Source organism: Passer montanus, unplaced genomic scaffold (genome assembly GCF_014805655.1).
Source record: "Passer montanus isolate IOZ18808 unplaced genomic scaffold, ASM1480565v1 scaffold139, whole genome shotgun sequence".
NCBI lineage: Eukaryota > Metazoa > Chordata > Aves > Passeriformes > Passeridae > Passer > Passer montanus.
In genome coordinates, this window is record NW_024360830.1 from 973,320 (window position 1) to 988,061 (window position 14,742).

Here is a 14,742-nt window from a genome sequence, read left to right on the forward strand (position 1 = left end):
TTGGGCCAACCAACAGAGACTTGTTTTGGATGTTCACTCAGGATCCCAACAGTGATGCACAAAGCCTGCTCCATGTAACAATCTATTTATTGCTTTGGTTTTTGTATTTCTGAGCTTGCTTCCAAATTTAGTCAAGATTGGCCCTTTTGCTTCACTTGCATAGATGTTCCCCCATTGTCAGGAGGCACCTGCTGCCAGGAGCTGCTGGGGTGAAGCTGAGGGATCTGGGCAAAGCAGTGCCCATGGACAATCTCTGCAGCAAGAGCCTGGGGATGTGAGAGCTGGAGATCAGGGGAGAGTTCAATCAGCAGGGGGAGTGAGCTGACCCCAAAAACAAGTCATCCTCTGCTCACTGTACCACGCTGACCCTACTGTGACAAACCATGGCACTGTGCCATGGTGCTCACTGGCACTGCCTGGCCATGGACAGGCACAGAGGCACAGGCAGGTGCTTCATCCAATTCTCCTTGGGGTAGGGGCTAGAAATGGCCTGAATACCATGATCTGGGCATGGGAGAAGTTGTAAATCCCTCCCAGGTGTAAATCAGGGCTGGCTGGTTCTCTACAGAACCTCACAGAGAGTGAGAAGGAGAACAGAGCACGTTTGGCTGCCTCCATCTGGTCTCAGCCAACTGCAGCTGTGAGGAGCAGCCCTGATGCCTCTGAGAGGACACATTGTTCTTGATAGTAGCATAGGTGAGGAATTTATTGGAAATGCACTTTAACTTCTGAGATTAATTGCTTTTAAAGAGAACAGGTTTATAGTGCACCCCAAACAAGATTCTCTTCCTGGGAAGGGTAAAGGCCAGAAAAAGCTTTTGCTTTGAGTTGTCAGTCACTGTCCAGCTGAGAATGGGAGGCATCATCACAGCTGTGAAGAGATCAGAGAGGTGTGGGGGATGCTAAAGTGCTAAATCTCCCCAAGGATCAAGGGCTAGGAAGTAATTTCTGGAAGATGAATCACTCTCCATACTGAAGAATTTGGAATAGATGTGTCATTTTCTCTGCATATGGTGCTGGCCAGGCACAAGTCAGGAGTTAGGGTCATGTACCCACTTCATCCTCAAACACTGCTTCAAAAAATAAACCCTCTGCCACAGGGATGGTGTCTCAGCCAGTGCCCCAGACTGGGCAGCCCTTCCTCTGCCCCTGAACCATTTGGGTTCTCACTGATGGTGTTTTCCCAGGTGAGCTCTGTCCTGGTGGTTCCTCTTTCCCATCCCAGCTGCCTTGTGGGTCTGTCAGGAAGGAGATGCCTCCTGTGTGCTGGTGCTGGGAGCTGTGCCCTCCTGCTGCTGCAGCCTCTGGAGCAGGAGCAGCACGTTGTCAGTGAGCTCGTTCCGTGGCTGCCCCATCCCCCTGAGCCTCACTGGCTGCAGGCTGCCGTGGGGGGGCTCAAAGCCCTCGGGGCAGCACACCTCACTCAGGAGCAGCCAGGTGCTGTCAGGGTCCACGTGCATCAGGTGCAGGAAAACACTGTGGAAAACAACAGGGAGAGAGGAAAGGAGAGTAAGGACAAAGCCTTGTGGTTGGCACCCAATGGGGTTATTAAGAGTTAAGGAAAGCTTTGATGCTGGTGGCAACCTCTGGCAGCTGCACAAATTTGGCTCTTTACAGAGGGCAATGCAGTGGCCCCTGTGCCCAAGAAAGCAGCTCTGTGTCTCACAGCTACTGGCATGTGGGAGAAAAATATTTATGATACCACACAGTCACTTATGGATATCAAACAAGCAGCTGGTGCAGGACTGACCCAGGCTTGGGGCTGGCACTGTGTGAGCTGTTGCTGGCACAAGCATAAACCTGTCTGTCCCACTGCTGGGGAGGTGACTGTGGTGACTGCATGTGCTGTGCATATCTGGGATCTTTTGGACAACAGCTCCTGCAGAGATCTTGGGAGAAGCTGTGTGTGCTGTTCACCACCCTCTCTGGTTTTTGGAGAATAAGGGAGTTAACCCACCTGGGCTTCTCTGCCTTTCCAGAGGTAGCAAACCCAGGAGTATTTGGGAACAGCTGTCCAGGCTGAGCCCCAAGGGAAGCTCAATGCTGTATTTGAGGGCTTTTTGCTCAAGTAAGATCTCCCACCATCCCAAGTCCTGCCTCCAAATTTTTGTCATTCTGCACAGCACCTTTCACAGAGCAGGATTTTAAACCAAAACCAAACACAATCTTCACTAACAACAGAATGAAGGAAAAGAGGAATCACAACTTCCTCTGCAGATTTACTGCTGTGTTGATGGCTTTCACTTTGCATTTCCACACCTCAGTAAGATGGGATTTGCCTTTCCAGCATGCCCTTCACACAGGGCTCCAGCTGTGAGCTGCTGGGACACAGCTGCTGCTGAAGAGCAGGAAGCTCAAGGAGTGAAAGAGCAAATGCTGATTTGTGTGACCTACACTTACCCACCCCCTCCTGCCAGTTCTCCCTGCAGCAACCTTTGGGCTTAGCTAGGTCTGTGTCAGGGTTTAATGCACAGAAGGTGTACTAGGCTTAACTGGTATTAAACTCTCTGGCTGTGCCATGAACAAAATTAGACTGGAATTTGCAAGGCCTCTTCCTGAATGGTGCTGAGTGCTCTGTGAACACCAAAGGCACTCAGCACTCACCACACCTATGGTACAGTTTCCCAAGATCCCAGTAAAGCCCAGCCACGAGTCTTCAGGTCTCCAGTTTTCAGTGAAATCATGGAGCTGTGAGGAGAACAGCTCCTAGGTCAGGTAATGGGAAGAGAAATCAAGTAGGTCTGTCTCTGCTCTCCCAAGAAGAACAGAACTGAACTCTCTCTCTAAAAGCAAAGATCACTTGCTACAAAAGCCACACAAAATCCACATCTGATTGCTGTCCAAATTTCTCCTGGAAGAGCTTTCATCCCTAAAGTGAGGTTGCTTCCAATGTAAAGCAGGGAGAAATCCCTTTGAGAAGCTCTTCTCTGAAAAGGGAGTGCAGTGCCATGGGTAAAGTGAAAGAGCACAGAAATGAGATGAAGGTAGGAGAGAGCTCCCTCTCCTCTTCACAATAACCCTGTGGATGTGACTCGTTACTCATGCAAAGCTGTTGCCTTTGCCTCTCTGCCATTAACACCTCACCTGGCCCTCAGTGCAGGTCTCTGAACAGCAAGAGGGGAGATGTCACCACTGAAGCTGCTGGCAGTGTCCCCTCCCAAGGTGCTGGCAGTGCCTATCTGCCTGCTCCAGAGGAACCAGTGGGAATGTGCTCCACAGTGATAGCTGGGCTTGGCAGCAGCTGCCTCAGCAACACGACCTTTTTCTGTGGATTGGGCAGCTGCAGGTGAGCTCACAGGACTCCTCACTTCCCTGGCTTTGTTCCTGCAGCTCTGCTGACTGGCCCACTGGGTGCCAGCCCGAGTGAGGGGCTGGCAGGGGCAGGGTTTGGAGCTCTGGCTGCTGCCATCCTGGCTCCAGCTCTGCAGCCACTGCCCTGCCCGTGCCCCCAGCCTGGCTGTGACAGCAGGAGCACACAGCTCTGTGTGCCAGCAAACAGCAGCTCCCAGTGCTCCCACCCAGTTTTCAATGGGCAGCTGCAGAGATAATCCCTGCTCCTCACGGCTGGGCTGGGAGCAGGCAAGGACAATGAATTGCTGTGAAGTGAACACGGGAAGAGGGAATATTGTGCAGCAGGCTGCTGATCCCCAGCACACACACAGCTGTAGCTCTTCCACTCACAGCACAGACACTCTGCTCTCCAACCTCTTCCCAATCAGCTGCTCCAGGGAGAGCGACCCTCAGAGGTTATCCAGACCCTGGAGAACTCACTGCCTCTGGTGCCCATCATGGTTTGAGGCTGTGATTATCCCTGAAGCCTGGAGTGCTCTGCAGCTTAAAGAACAACTTGACTTTTACATTTTCAAACTAACTCTGGGGTAGTTTCCAAGCAACCTGTTTCCATAGCAAAGAATCCTGGGGTTAATCCAAGTTTGTTTTATGTTGTTGCCTTTTTCTTTTTTTCTTAAATATCACTTTATTGAATTTTGCCTTGAGCAGGTGGCTGTTCTGGCATGCTTCAATCCAGCCTGGGAGTGACAGCTGACAATGAATACCCAACAAACCACACAAGCAAACCAGAAGAGGTAAGCTGTATAATCAACCCTGGTATGAAAAAAGCTCCCCAAATAGCTCATATTTGTCCCAAGTGTGCTAAAGTTATTCTACTAGCACAGAGCAATTTGGGTATCTCTTGCCTTGTCTTCTCCCAACCTCCAAGCAAAGCCATGGCACAGTGAACAGACTGGCAGAAGGACAAGGCTTCCTGGCTTTCCATCCCTGCTGAATGTTTAACTGGATACAGCCCACCATAGGCTTGGGTAAGAACTGAGGAAATTATTTCAGCATCTTACTGGGGGAAAAAACCATCATTCCTATCCAGAATGCTGACTGAAAGGTCATGGGCTGCAAACATTTAGTAGGAATTAAGTGTAAAATTCAAAACAGTCACTTGAAACTGAAAAAATGGAAACTACTTGTCAGTTTTGACAGGGGCTAGTGACAATTTCCTAATCTCTTTTCCTTCAAGGTTTTATTCCCTGAAGTGAAAAGATTGTCAGGGATGATGCAACTTCATAGACTGACGAGAAGCTCAGATTTACAAATTGTGACTTTCAGTTCCCACCATCTCCCCAGCCTTGTTCCCAGAAGTGGGGCCCCAGATGTCCCCTTGCTCAAGTCTCTCTGGGCACTTTCCCACCCTTGCATAGGCTCATCTTCTTCAATGATGGCAAAGACTTTTCTAGTGCTCCTTGGCATTCCCAAACTCTTCTTCAGTGAGTTTGGTCTCTTTGGTGGTTTTGTGTTTGGTTTTTTAAAAAGCTTTGGATAATATTCTCCTGGAATACTCCCAGCAGCCATCTTCTAGTAAAACCTATTGTTATTGTCCCATTTTCTCTTCCTCAGATGTGCTGGAGTTCTTTTTTTCCCAGCATCTATTTTTGCCTGTTGAGTATTGCATGAAGCTGCAGTTACAAAAATCACTTACTCCCACTGCTTCATCTAATAAAGCTACAGGGTCCCATAAATGGGATTAAGCAGACTCCTTGGGGCATGATAACATCTCTGGATGATAGCCAAACTCCCTTTTTCCTTTTTCTTTTTGTGGCTCAGGCATCTTGGCCAAAACTTCCTGCTCAGCCCTTGCATGCCTACAGAATCCTCACGTAGTCAGTGTATGATTTTTGGAGCTACAGCTGACTTTGTGAGTCCTGACCTTGCTCTTGACAGGTCACAACCCATCAGTTGAATAAGAACCCTAAGAGCTGAGCAAAGGCCAGTTAGTATAAATCACCATGGCAAGCTGATTCCAAACATCCTTTTACCTCCTATGATTTCTGCAGTGATAAAGCTGAGTTATGTGACGTACGCTGGCGCTGAGGCTGGGGCTAAGATTAGTTCTGGTCTATCTGTTTTTAGAAGCATTTAAAATGCAGAATTTCTCATGTATCAGGCTGATAACACTGCCCTTGCTTAGATGGAAAGGCCCTTATGTGTGACAGCCTGTGTCAGTTTGCAGGATTACTTTCAGGCACATGGAGAGCAAGAAGAGGCAGAACTTAGAGGAATGTGGTGGTTCAGCAGCTGGAGAACAGAAGTGGAAGGGTGGCTGAGAAGTGATTCTTATCTTGATACAGGAGCTGATTGTTATGGTCCAAACTAATTTTGGCTTTTCCAGGCTGAAACCTCATATCAGGGAAATACAGTTAAAAGTGAGTGTGATACGATGAACTCTGATCCATCCAGGCTCCAAGATCAGGGATCAAACAGGGCTAAACTCAAGAAATTAAACCCAAAAGAAACCTCCAAATGCTGCCATGTCAGTAGTGTCAGGCCAGGCATGATGCATGCCCCAGTGCATACATGTGTCTGGTCAATGGAGTTAAACAGGAGACAGCAAGGACTTCTATGAGCAGCTTGGTTCACATATGTGATGTATGGTGCATCAAAAGCATGGGGGGAGGAGCAAAACATATGGCATTTCCCCCTTAAAATATAATAAAAGTAACACACAGGAGAAAAATGTTACTTGCCCTGAACTTTGCTGCCCTTTTGCTCTAACAAGTGAGCTCACTTCAGCATACAGCTTCCAACAGGGCTCATTTCATATTCCCCCTACCCCTGCTGCTGGGGGGAAATTGCACAGCTTCTCAAGCTGCTTGGTTAATGATTTAAAAGCTTCAGATTCCAAATATCTAGATAAATCCTGGTGTTCTGCTTTTCATCCAGCATCGCTTGCACAGACTGAGGCATTATTGCATTAAGGGGATGCACTCCCACAGCACAGAGCCCCTCTGCAGAACAAATGCTGCTGGAGCCTGCTGTGCTGCTGTGAAAGCCTCCAAGGTAAAAATAAACCCACTCCCATCCGTGCAGAGACACAAACAAAGGAATGCTCCTGCTCGGGAGAGCGCTGCCTCTGAACTGCTGCCCAGCCACACAAAGCCCTTCACACCCTGCACCCCCGGGAGCCTGTGCTTTGTGAAAGGGAACGGATGGGCTGCACTTCCCTTTGCTTCCCTTCCAGCAGCCTGCCCTGGAAATCCGAAACCGCAGAGCCTGCGGAACCCGCTGGCTTCCCCTCCCCTCGGGGCAGGGCAGGGCTGGCCGCACAGGAAGGGGGAGCTGCCTGGTTTTCAGCCCATCCTTCGGCAGAGGGGCTTCCTGATTTATGTTCCGTGTTCTGTGCCTGGACTCGCTTTGTCTCCTGAAATCTCCAGCCTTGGTTCCAGGTGACAACACATGACAACAGTGATTTCTTATCCTGACAGCAGAACACACTGAGCAGGATTTTGTACACCAAGCAGCAAAGTATGTCTGTCAACACTTCCCAGAGCTGGAGTGTGTTCACCTAAACTGTCTTTGCTCTTTTAGACTCTCCCAGCCTTCTCAGAGCAACACTGGTGCCAAGACTGACAGCTTCCCAAACAAACTCTGGTCCACCTGGCTGGAGCCCAGGGAAAATGGAAGGAAAACAGAAGTAGATCCCCCAGCCTGCAGAAGGTATCAAGTGATACAAGGGAATGCCTGGCACATCCTCTTCCACAGTCATCTTCCCTCTGCAGTTTGATGCCACCAGTGGGCCAAAGGCCTCAAGTATTTGGTTAGGAAAAAGCAAGTAGCACATCTTCCCCTCTATTCCCAAATGTACAGCAAGGTCACCTGTAATGTCTGTCCAAGCTGACAACTGACCTCTCTAACTCATTTTGGGGAGTAAGTGATACTTCACCCCAGAAATCTCAATGAGAGGCCCTGCTGTACAGGACTTGAACATGCTGGAAGGTGGAACATGAAAGGTGCAAAAGGAATGGGATCACTATGCTCCCTCTGTCCCCCACTATTTGTACACCCAACACACCTGCATTTAAGAGACATTACCTCTGGGCAGCTTCTTGCAGTTTCACAGGTTGCTTGGCACTGAGGTAAATCAGGCAGGCATCTGCCACTTTATTCAGGTCACTCTCGCCTGCAGAAATGGAACAGGAAAGAAGGGTAGGAGGTGACCTCCTCAGCAGCTGCTGCCTAATGGAATCAGCTCCAAATTGGCAGCAGAGGCTTCAGAGCCTTTGAGCTGTCTGACCCGGAGCTCTTCTGACCTTGCCTTTTAAGCATCTTGCTGCAAAGCCAGGAAAGCAATCAAGGGCACTGAGAGGAAAAGAGCAACTAGCCAGCAAACCTTCTCCCTCATCAAAGCCAGTTCCAGAAATTTCACTTGGGGAGAATTTCAGAGTTTCATTCAATAGAAGAGTGTGATGTGCTGGATTTAAAGGGTCCCCCAGAGACAAGCCCACAATGGAACCAGTCGAGCTAGCCAGAAGTCTTATCTGGGCTCCAGTTTGTCCAGTAAGAACAAAGTGTGGCCCAACAGCAATGCAGGGACTCTGTTCTGTGCCCTCTTCTCACCCACAAGTGGGATGAGCAGTCACATTTTGCATGTGGTGGAAACCTTCTCTCCCATTTGTCTCCTGGGGAGAAAAGAGTGCACAGCACCTCTTCACAGAGCTCCCAAAGAGATCAGACCCAGGCTAGAGAAGATCAGGAAATCAACTTGTGGGCAGCAGGAAGAGAAGCAGCAAGAGAGGAAACAAAGTCTGGCAGAGACCCACACAGCCTGTGCTTCCTCTGGTACTCACCCATGTCCAGCTTCTCACAGAGAGAGCCCAGGCCCTGCAGCACAGCCAGCTGCAGCTTGAAGGCCAGTGTGTGGCTGTACACAGGCCCAGCTCTGGCACTCACTGGGGCCTGGCTCAGGAGGGAACTGGTCAGTTTGGGCAGGACATCTTTGGAGAACCTCTGCCTCAGAAAGTCCCCACATGTTTGACCCAGGGTACACAGCACCTAAGAGAGACACCAGTTACAGGGGATAGTGCTCACACTGGCCTGGGAGCAGCTCAGTGATGCACACAGCCTGGGGGATTCAGACATTCACTCTCCTGGAGAATTGTTTTTGCAGATGAGAGCATTGTGACCACACCTGCCCCAGTTTCCCCATAATGAGCAGAAGGTGAATGTTTGAGAGGCTGAGTGAGCTCTGCAGTGTCACCTGGCTGACCTCCTGGGCTGCCCTTCCCTCATTAGCACAGTAAAGGTAAGAGCAGCTCTGCATTCTTACTCAGAATTAGTGGAGGAGTCTCTGATGGAAAATGCCATTAAATATGATTATATCCTTAAATCTCTTTTGTGGTGCAGACAACCCATCCTTCCAAGCACATCAGCAAGCAGAAAGGCCAAGTGGCCACAGAAAAAGGGCACCCAGCACTACTGGTGTCTGCCCAGGATCAAACTCAAACTGGGTAGAGAATGGCCCTAAATGCATGTAAAAACAAAGGGGGATCCACGTGGCCAGGACACTGATCTCTCTTCTGAAACTTCACTGAGTCATGGTCTCAGTGTGCAGGACTGAGATGCTGGTTATGTTGTGTTTGCTTTACACTGATATGACACTTCTGGTCCTGGAATTTAGGCAGGAAGACATTTTGGGGGGAATTCATACAGCAAAACCCAATCTGGGTGCAAATTGTAATGATGACTTGAACTTTTCCAGAGTTAATTAGTTTTTGTACAGCAATCTCTACCTCCTTTTAGGGCAGGCACATGATAGGTATGGCTATTCAGAGACTGTAGTGCATGGCTGCTGGAATTTCTGGAATCAAAACTCTCTTTATTCACACTGAAGGACTCTAAAATGAATCTCACTCTGCCCAGCAGACGAATTCATCTGCAGTGCTGGGGCTGGCAACCTCTGGAAACATGCTTTACTGGCCAGCCTGTGAGTCAGGAGGAGAAAGGAGCCAGCTGACAAGGTCAGGAGCCCTTTAATAATGTCATTATAGGGCCAAGTCTTTGTTCAACCTCTCCCTTCCCTTGCCAATGCCTCAATCATTAAATGTTCCCCTATTTTCAATCTGAGGCTTCCAAAGAGGATGCTGGGACTGTGCCTCCAGCAAGACCAAGCTGCACTGTGTGGTGCCCCTAACATCTGCTGAGGCTGTAGAGCTGTTTTTCTCATCCCTGCAGTAACCACCAACATTGCTGCTTCCCCCAGGAACAGCATCAAGGCTTTACTGTGGCCAAGCTGCAGTGAGAGTGGTACAAACACCCAGAGCAGAGCATGGTGACTCCAATGCTCCAAACCACACTGAAACATTGCTGCAGGAGCTTGGTGCTCTCTCCTGAGCTGCAGCACTGCCTGAGCCACTTCCTGCCCAAGCCCCAGCTGGAAATGCTGCTGGCAGCCACTGCCATACCTTGAAGGCTCTGAGCACTGCCAGAGGGTCGTCGCTAATCAGCCGGGTGACGAGAGCTGGCCAGACACGGTGAGCCATGGGAAGCAGATGGTTTCCATGAGGATGCAGCATGGTTACACAGAGCTCCAGCACGTCCAGGACCTGGGCACGAGGGGAGGGAACAGACTCAGAGTGCTGCAGTGCCAGGCATTCAGGTGGATCCCAGCAGCACGGCAGCAAGCTGGGAGGAGGGGTTGGACAGCAAAGGGTGCGGTTTTACCGCAGCAGGAACAGTGAACAGTGCTAGAAACCAGGCCTGCTTGCAAAGGGACAAGCAGTGACACAGCCTGTGCTGGGCTGGGAGCAGGGCAGGATTCCTGCCCAAATCCCACAGGCTGAGCTGCACACTTGGACCCCACTGCGGCAGTGGCAGCAGGATCACCTGGCAGAGCTGGGGCTGCTGGGATGAGAATCTGGGTTATGCCTCATTTTTCTGTCTCACTTTGCACTTTAAAAGGAGGCCACCTTCAAAGGGTTTTCATAATTAGAAAAAAAGCCAGGCTTTTAGCCCTGCTTATCATCACCCCAGCTACTTCAAAAACATTCATCAGCCTGTGCACTGCAGCCTGAGGAAGGGGGATGGGAGGCACAGATGGGAGAAAGATGCTTCTGTTTCCTCCACCAAAGCACAAAGCACAAGACTTAACTGTCATGAGCATCAAGGGAAAGTGTCCAATACAAAGCCACCCTTAAGATTCTGTTCCGCCTGGCTGCCATTCCTAATCCAGTGCCCTCCCGAAAAACTACCTCCCTTTCTCTTGCCAGGTTTGGAGGATCTGTCCTGCTGGAGCATATGGCAGCACAAACCTGGGATGGCAGGGAGCCCAACGTGCATGGCACACACGCTGATGAGCTACCAGCCCCTTCATGGGCACCATCTGTCCCCTCAGAGCTGGCCATTACCGACCTTCAGCCGCACTCGGAGGCTCCCGTCAGACAGCAAGTGGATGCACCTCTCCATCACATCCCTGGCCAGCTGAGCATGGCTTGGCATTGGAGCCTCTCCTTCTGTGTCAGAGCTGGGCTCTGGCTTAGCAAGGGGAACCTCACCTGGAAGACAAAACCATTACTGAAGCCGTGAAAATTACTTGGGAGCTCTGGGAGATCACAGTCACAGATCACCCACCCACGACGACTCTGCAAATTCCTGAGTAAGGCCTTTGGCATTTTTTGATGTGCTTAGATATAGTTAAGCCTATGAGTTCTGTGAGTTAGTGTCAGGTTCAGTTGAGAGTGTGGGGCTAGGGAATGTTCGCTTTCTTTACGGGACAACGCAGCTGGTCTGACATTTGCAGTCTCTTCTCACCATGGACTTATTTCCCATTGATTTTTATTAAAAATGAAAAGCCTGGGTATTTAAAGATGAGGTATTTAAAGGTCAGGATTGCAGCACAGCCCAGTGAAGACTAAAAAGTTCCCTATATGAATGTCTGCAGTGCCTGCCACGGCCAAGTGAGAAGGGAGCAGTAGCATCATTAGCCAGGAGAAAACAGTTCGGAGATTCCCAAGGGAACACGAGGAAACCACAAAGGATCCTGGAAAGATGAAACTTCAGGTCCCGAACCCAAATGAAGTGTTATGAGGTAAGAAAAAACACAGTGTGCTTGTGTCTCAGAGCTAGAGAAGCCTTGATCTGCAAACATTTGGCTTCCCCACTCAAAGAGAACAAAGTGAGAACACCCAACAGCACTTTACATGAAGCAAGGTCAGCCCAAAGAAGACCTGAGACTGTCAACCTGGTCCCAAGGCCCCCATGTGACAAAAGGACACCTCAGAGGTCACAGTCTCTCTGCAAACTCACCATGCTCCCCTCCAGTCACACACAGCACTGACCTGCCTCCTCCTCCAGGTCAGGAAGATCACCCTCTGCGATCTGCTTCTGGCTGATGTAGTCAAGGAAGAACTGTTCCACTTCTTGACTTGTCATTGTCACCTTCTGCTGTCCCTGGGACAGAGCCCTGCTCTGGCCCCTGTCAGTCTGCCTTTGCTGGTGCTCCTCAGCGCTGGGCACTCCAAACCACTGCACTGCAAAAAAGGAACTGACATGTCACTGGGCATGACACCCTCCTGCAAGTCAGCAGGTGCCATGGGTTCCACGAGAGATGAGATGGCTCTCACACCTCATGGGACTGCACCTGACTCAGGCACCTGCTGTCACACCCCAGTCTCCTTGATAGTATGGGAAAGTTAAAAAGGAATACATGCCACATGCTCCTCTAGAATGTTCATGGGAGCAGTGAACCCATCCCTTCTCAGCCACTAAAGGCCGTGTTCCTGTGAAAGGTTGCAGGCCAGAAAAACTGGAGAGGGAAAGCTACTGGTGATCTGTGCTTGAGTACTGCCCCAGCAGGCAAAGCACAGTGGCCATCACACTGCAACACCCGGGCTACCTGGAACCTCCCATGGCAAGTGGAAAGGTCCAAGACAAGTACCCTTAGTGACAGCAAGGCTGAATCACACAAAGCAAACATGGTTTTGGTACCTAGAGCAGTCATGACTGAGTGGAGGACCCTGAGGAAGGCGGGAGCCTGGCTATTGTAAGACTGATCTAGTGCAGACAGGACATCTTGGATTACATCTTCCACCAGGGGCAGCAAGCTGGCATCTGAATGCCTCAGCATGGTGTCCAGGACCTGGGACGCTCGTGGCTGGCAGGCCAGCTGGCGCAGATTCAGGGAAATCCCGTTCACCAGATAGTCAGAGTTCTCATTAATCAAACTCCGCACCGAGTCGTAACCACAGGCCTCACAAATGTCTGCCAGTGTCCCCAGTGCTGTCTCACTGATGAGCAGAGTCCTGTCCCCAGCCTTCTCCAGCACAGGGTAGAGAGCTGACAGCAGCAGCAGCCGGAACTCCTTCCCCAGGACAGCGGCAAAGCAGCCAACGCCCTCCAGCTGGATGCAGATCTGCCAGATGTTGCTGTTCATGGTGCGGGCAGTGACTGGGGGCTCTGGGGACAGGGGGAGGACGCTGCTGGGTGCCCCTCCTGCACGGACAGCGAGTCCCAGGTGCTGCGCTGACTGCCCAGGGCTGCTGTCCTCCGTGTCAATGCTAGTGACCAAGTACCAGTTGGCCTGGTCCATGTACTCATCCAGAATGGACGTTATGGACCCTTTGAGATCATCCACGCTCAGTGGAACTTCCCTCTCCTGCAGGAAATCCACTCCCACCCCGGCAGCCCCCGTGACCAGCTCGTTGAGGATCATGGCTGCCTGCTTTCGGTACAGGCCAGACTCATTGTACAGCCCCATGAAGTGATCCACAAGCAAGTAGAGGTTCCCGTAGTAGCCCAGAACACGGCACACTTGCTGAAGGAGCTGGAAAACCTTCTCCTCCGTGAAGAAGCGGAAATATTTCTTCTGGCACCTGCCCTTGTGCACACCCTGCTGCAGGGGGCCGGGTGGCCCGGAGCGCCGAGCCTCCACAATCCTCACATCTGTCACATCCAGCTCCAGAACCTGCACCAGCGCCTTGGACACGCGCTGCAGGTGGGACACGGAGTGGAGGACAATGTTAACCTTGGGCCCCAGCAGCTTCAGGTAGCCAAGCAATAAGCTCAGCGTGGAAACCTTGCCCACGTCATCCTGAGAGTTCATCAGGCGGGGAAGAGCTGTGGCGAGGGAATGGAGGTTCTCAGAGAGGACATCAGCAAGAGCCCTGTTCTGGGCCACGATCCTCTGCTCTGCGATCCCTTGCAGAACTTTGTTACACCTGCTCTGGACTTGGCTGTTTTCATCATTAACCAGCCCAACCAAGGCCTTTAAGAGGTGACTGAACGAGCCCACCAGTGACTGACTGCAGCTCCTCAGTAAGTGGTGCACCAGCTCCACCAGCTCCAGTCTCACCTTCCAGTGGGGGTGAACTGAAGAGGACTCAACCACTTTATGCAACAGAAGAGAGAGTTTTTCAGCAGTACTTTTAGTCCAGTCAGGTCCTCTGTGGATCATTAGCTCTGATATCCTGCTGTGTTCCACCAGCAGCTTTTCCTTACTCTTCGGGATTCTGGCTAGCTGTTCATCAGCCATGACCAAGCCAACAATCAGATAAAAGAGTCTGATGGCAGAAACGGTGGTTTTGTGACCTTGTTTGATGTCTCCAGCAATAACTCGAGACAGTGTAATAGAGATCCCGGGCAGAAAAGAAGCAAACAAATCCCCACATTGCTGTGCCTCGTCTTCATCCAGGTGTCGGTGCTCCTGGCAGTCACACTGCAGAACCAGGACCTGCAAGCACTCCAAAGCAGAGACCTTGATTTGCTTTGCTTTCTCTTGCTCTGCAAGCGTCAGAAGCAAAGACACAGCAAATCCTAAGAGTGGAAGGGTGGAAGGTTGGTACAGAGACAGGATAACATCCCCATAAGCCGAGTGCATCAGGGTGTGGAGTGCCTGGATCACAGCCAGCTTCAGCTCCTCGGACAGCGGGGCGGCTTTGCCCGAGCTGGGAGGGGGAGCGAGGCAGGTACAGAGCTCCGAGAAGAGCTCCTGCAGCAGCTCCTGCTTCTTCACGCACGTCGCCGCAAGCACGGAGGCGATGCACTGCACCAGGCTCTGCAGCAGCCGCTCCTGCTTGGGCCCCGGCAGGCGCAGGGCGAAGCGCAGCGGGAACAGCACGTACTCCTGCAGCTCCTGCAGGGCCGCGCCGCTCACCGCGCCCAGCTGCACCTGCAGCAGCCGCACGTTCTCCACCGTCTGCGCCCGCGTCAGCTGCACGCAGACGGGGCGCAGCGCCCCGAACGCCGCCTGCGGGGTGTCGAACACGGCCATGCCGGGGGAACGGGGCCGCGGGCCCGGCCCGGTACCGGGGGATCCCACACGGGGCCAGGCCGGGCAGCCCTGAGGGTGCCGGAAGTGACGCCGCGGTACCAGCACCACAAAGCTCCCGAGAGGTGAGGCGGGCACTGTGAGAAAAGTCTCGGGTGTCCGTAACGCGCATGCGCCAGCGGCGTGACCCTAAAGCA

At 51.5% G+C, this 14,742-nt stretch overlaps 1 protein-coding gene across 2 annotated transcripts; it reads right to left on the reverse strand.

The window, feature by feature from the left end:
- Positions 1–685: 685 nt before the first annotated feature.
- Positions 686–14,735, reverse strand: TTI1 (TELO2 interacting protein 1). 2 transcript variants are annotated; one of them, XM_039699716.1, is made up of 7 exons: positions 12,268–14,727; positions 11,619–11,810; positions 10,693–10,835; positions 9,747–9,887; positions 8,133–8,337; positions 7,378–7,465; positions 686–1,476 (listed from the first exon to the last, which is right to left on the reverse strand). In XM_039699716.1, exons 1-7 carry the CDS (start codon positions 14,546–14,548, stop codon positions 1,242–1,244), a joined length of 3,285 nt encoding a protein of 1,094 aa, XP_039555650.1. In that variant the 5' UTR covers positions 14,549–14,727; the 3' UTR covers positions 686–1,241. The 2 variants fall into 2 exon arrangements, 1 of the variants encoding a protein (XP_039555650.1); XR_005626571.1 differs by lacking the exons at positions 686–1,476; positions 7,378–7,465; positions 8,133–8,337 and having other exon boundaries at positions 9,779–9,887; positions 10,593–10,835; positions 12,268–14,735.
- Between the last annotated feature and the right edge of the window lie 7 nt (positions 14,736–14,742).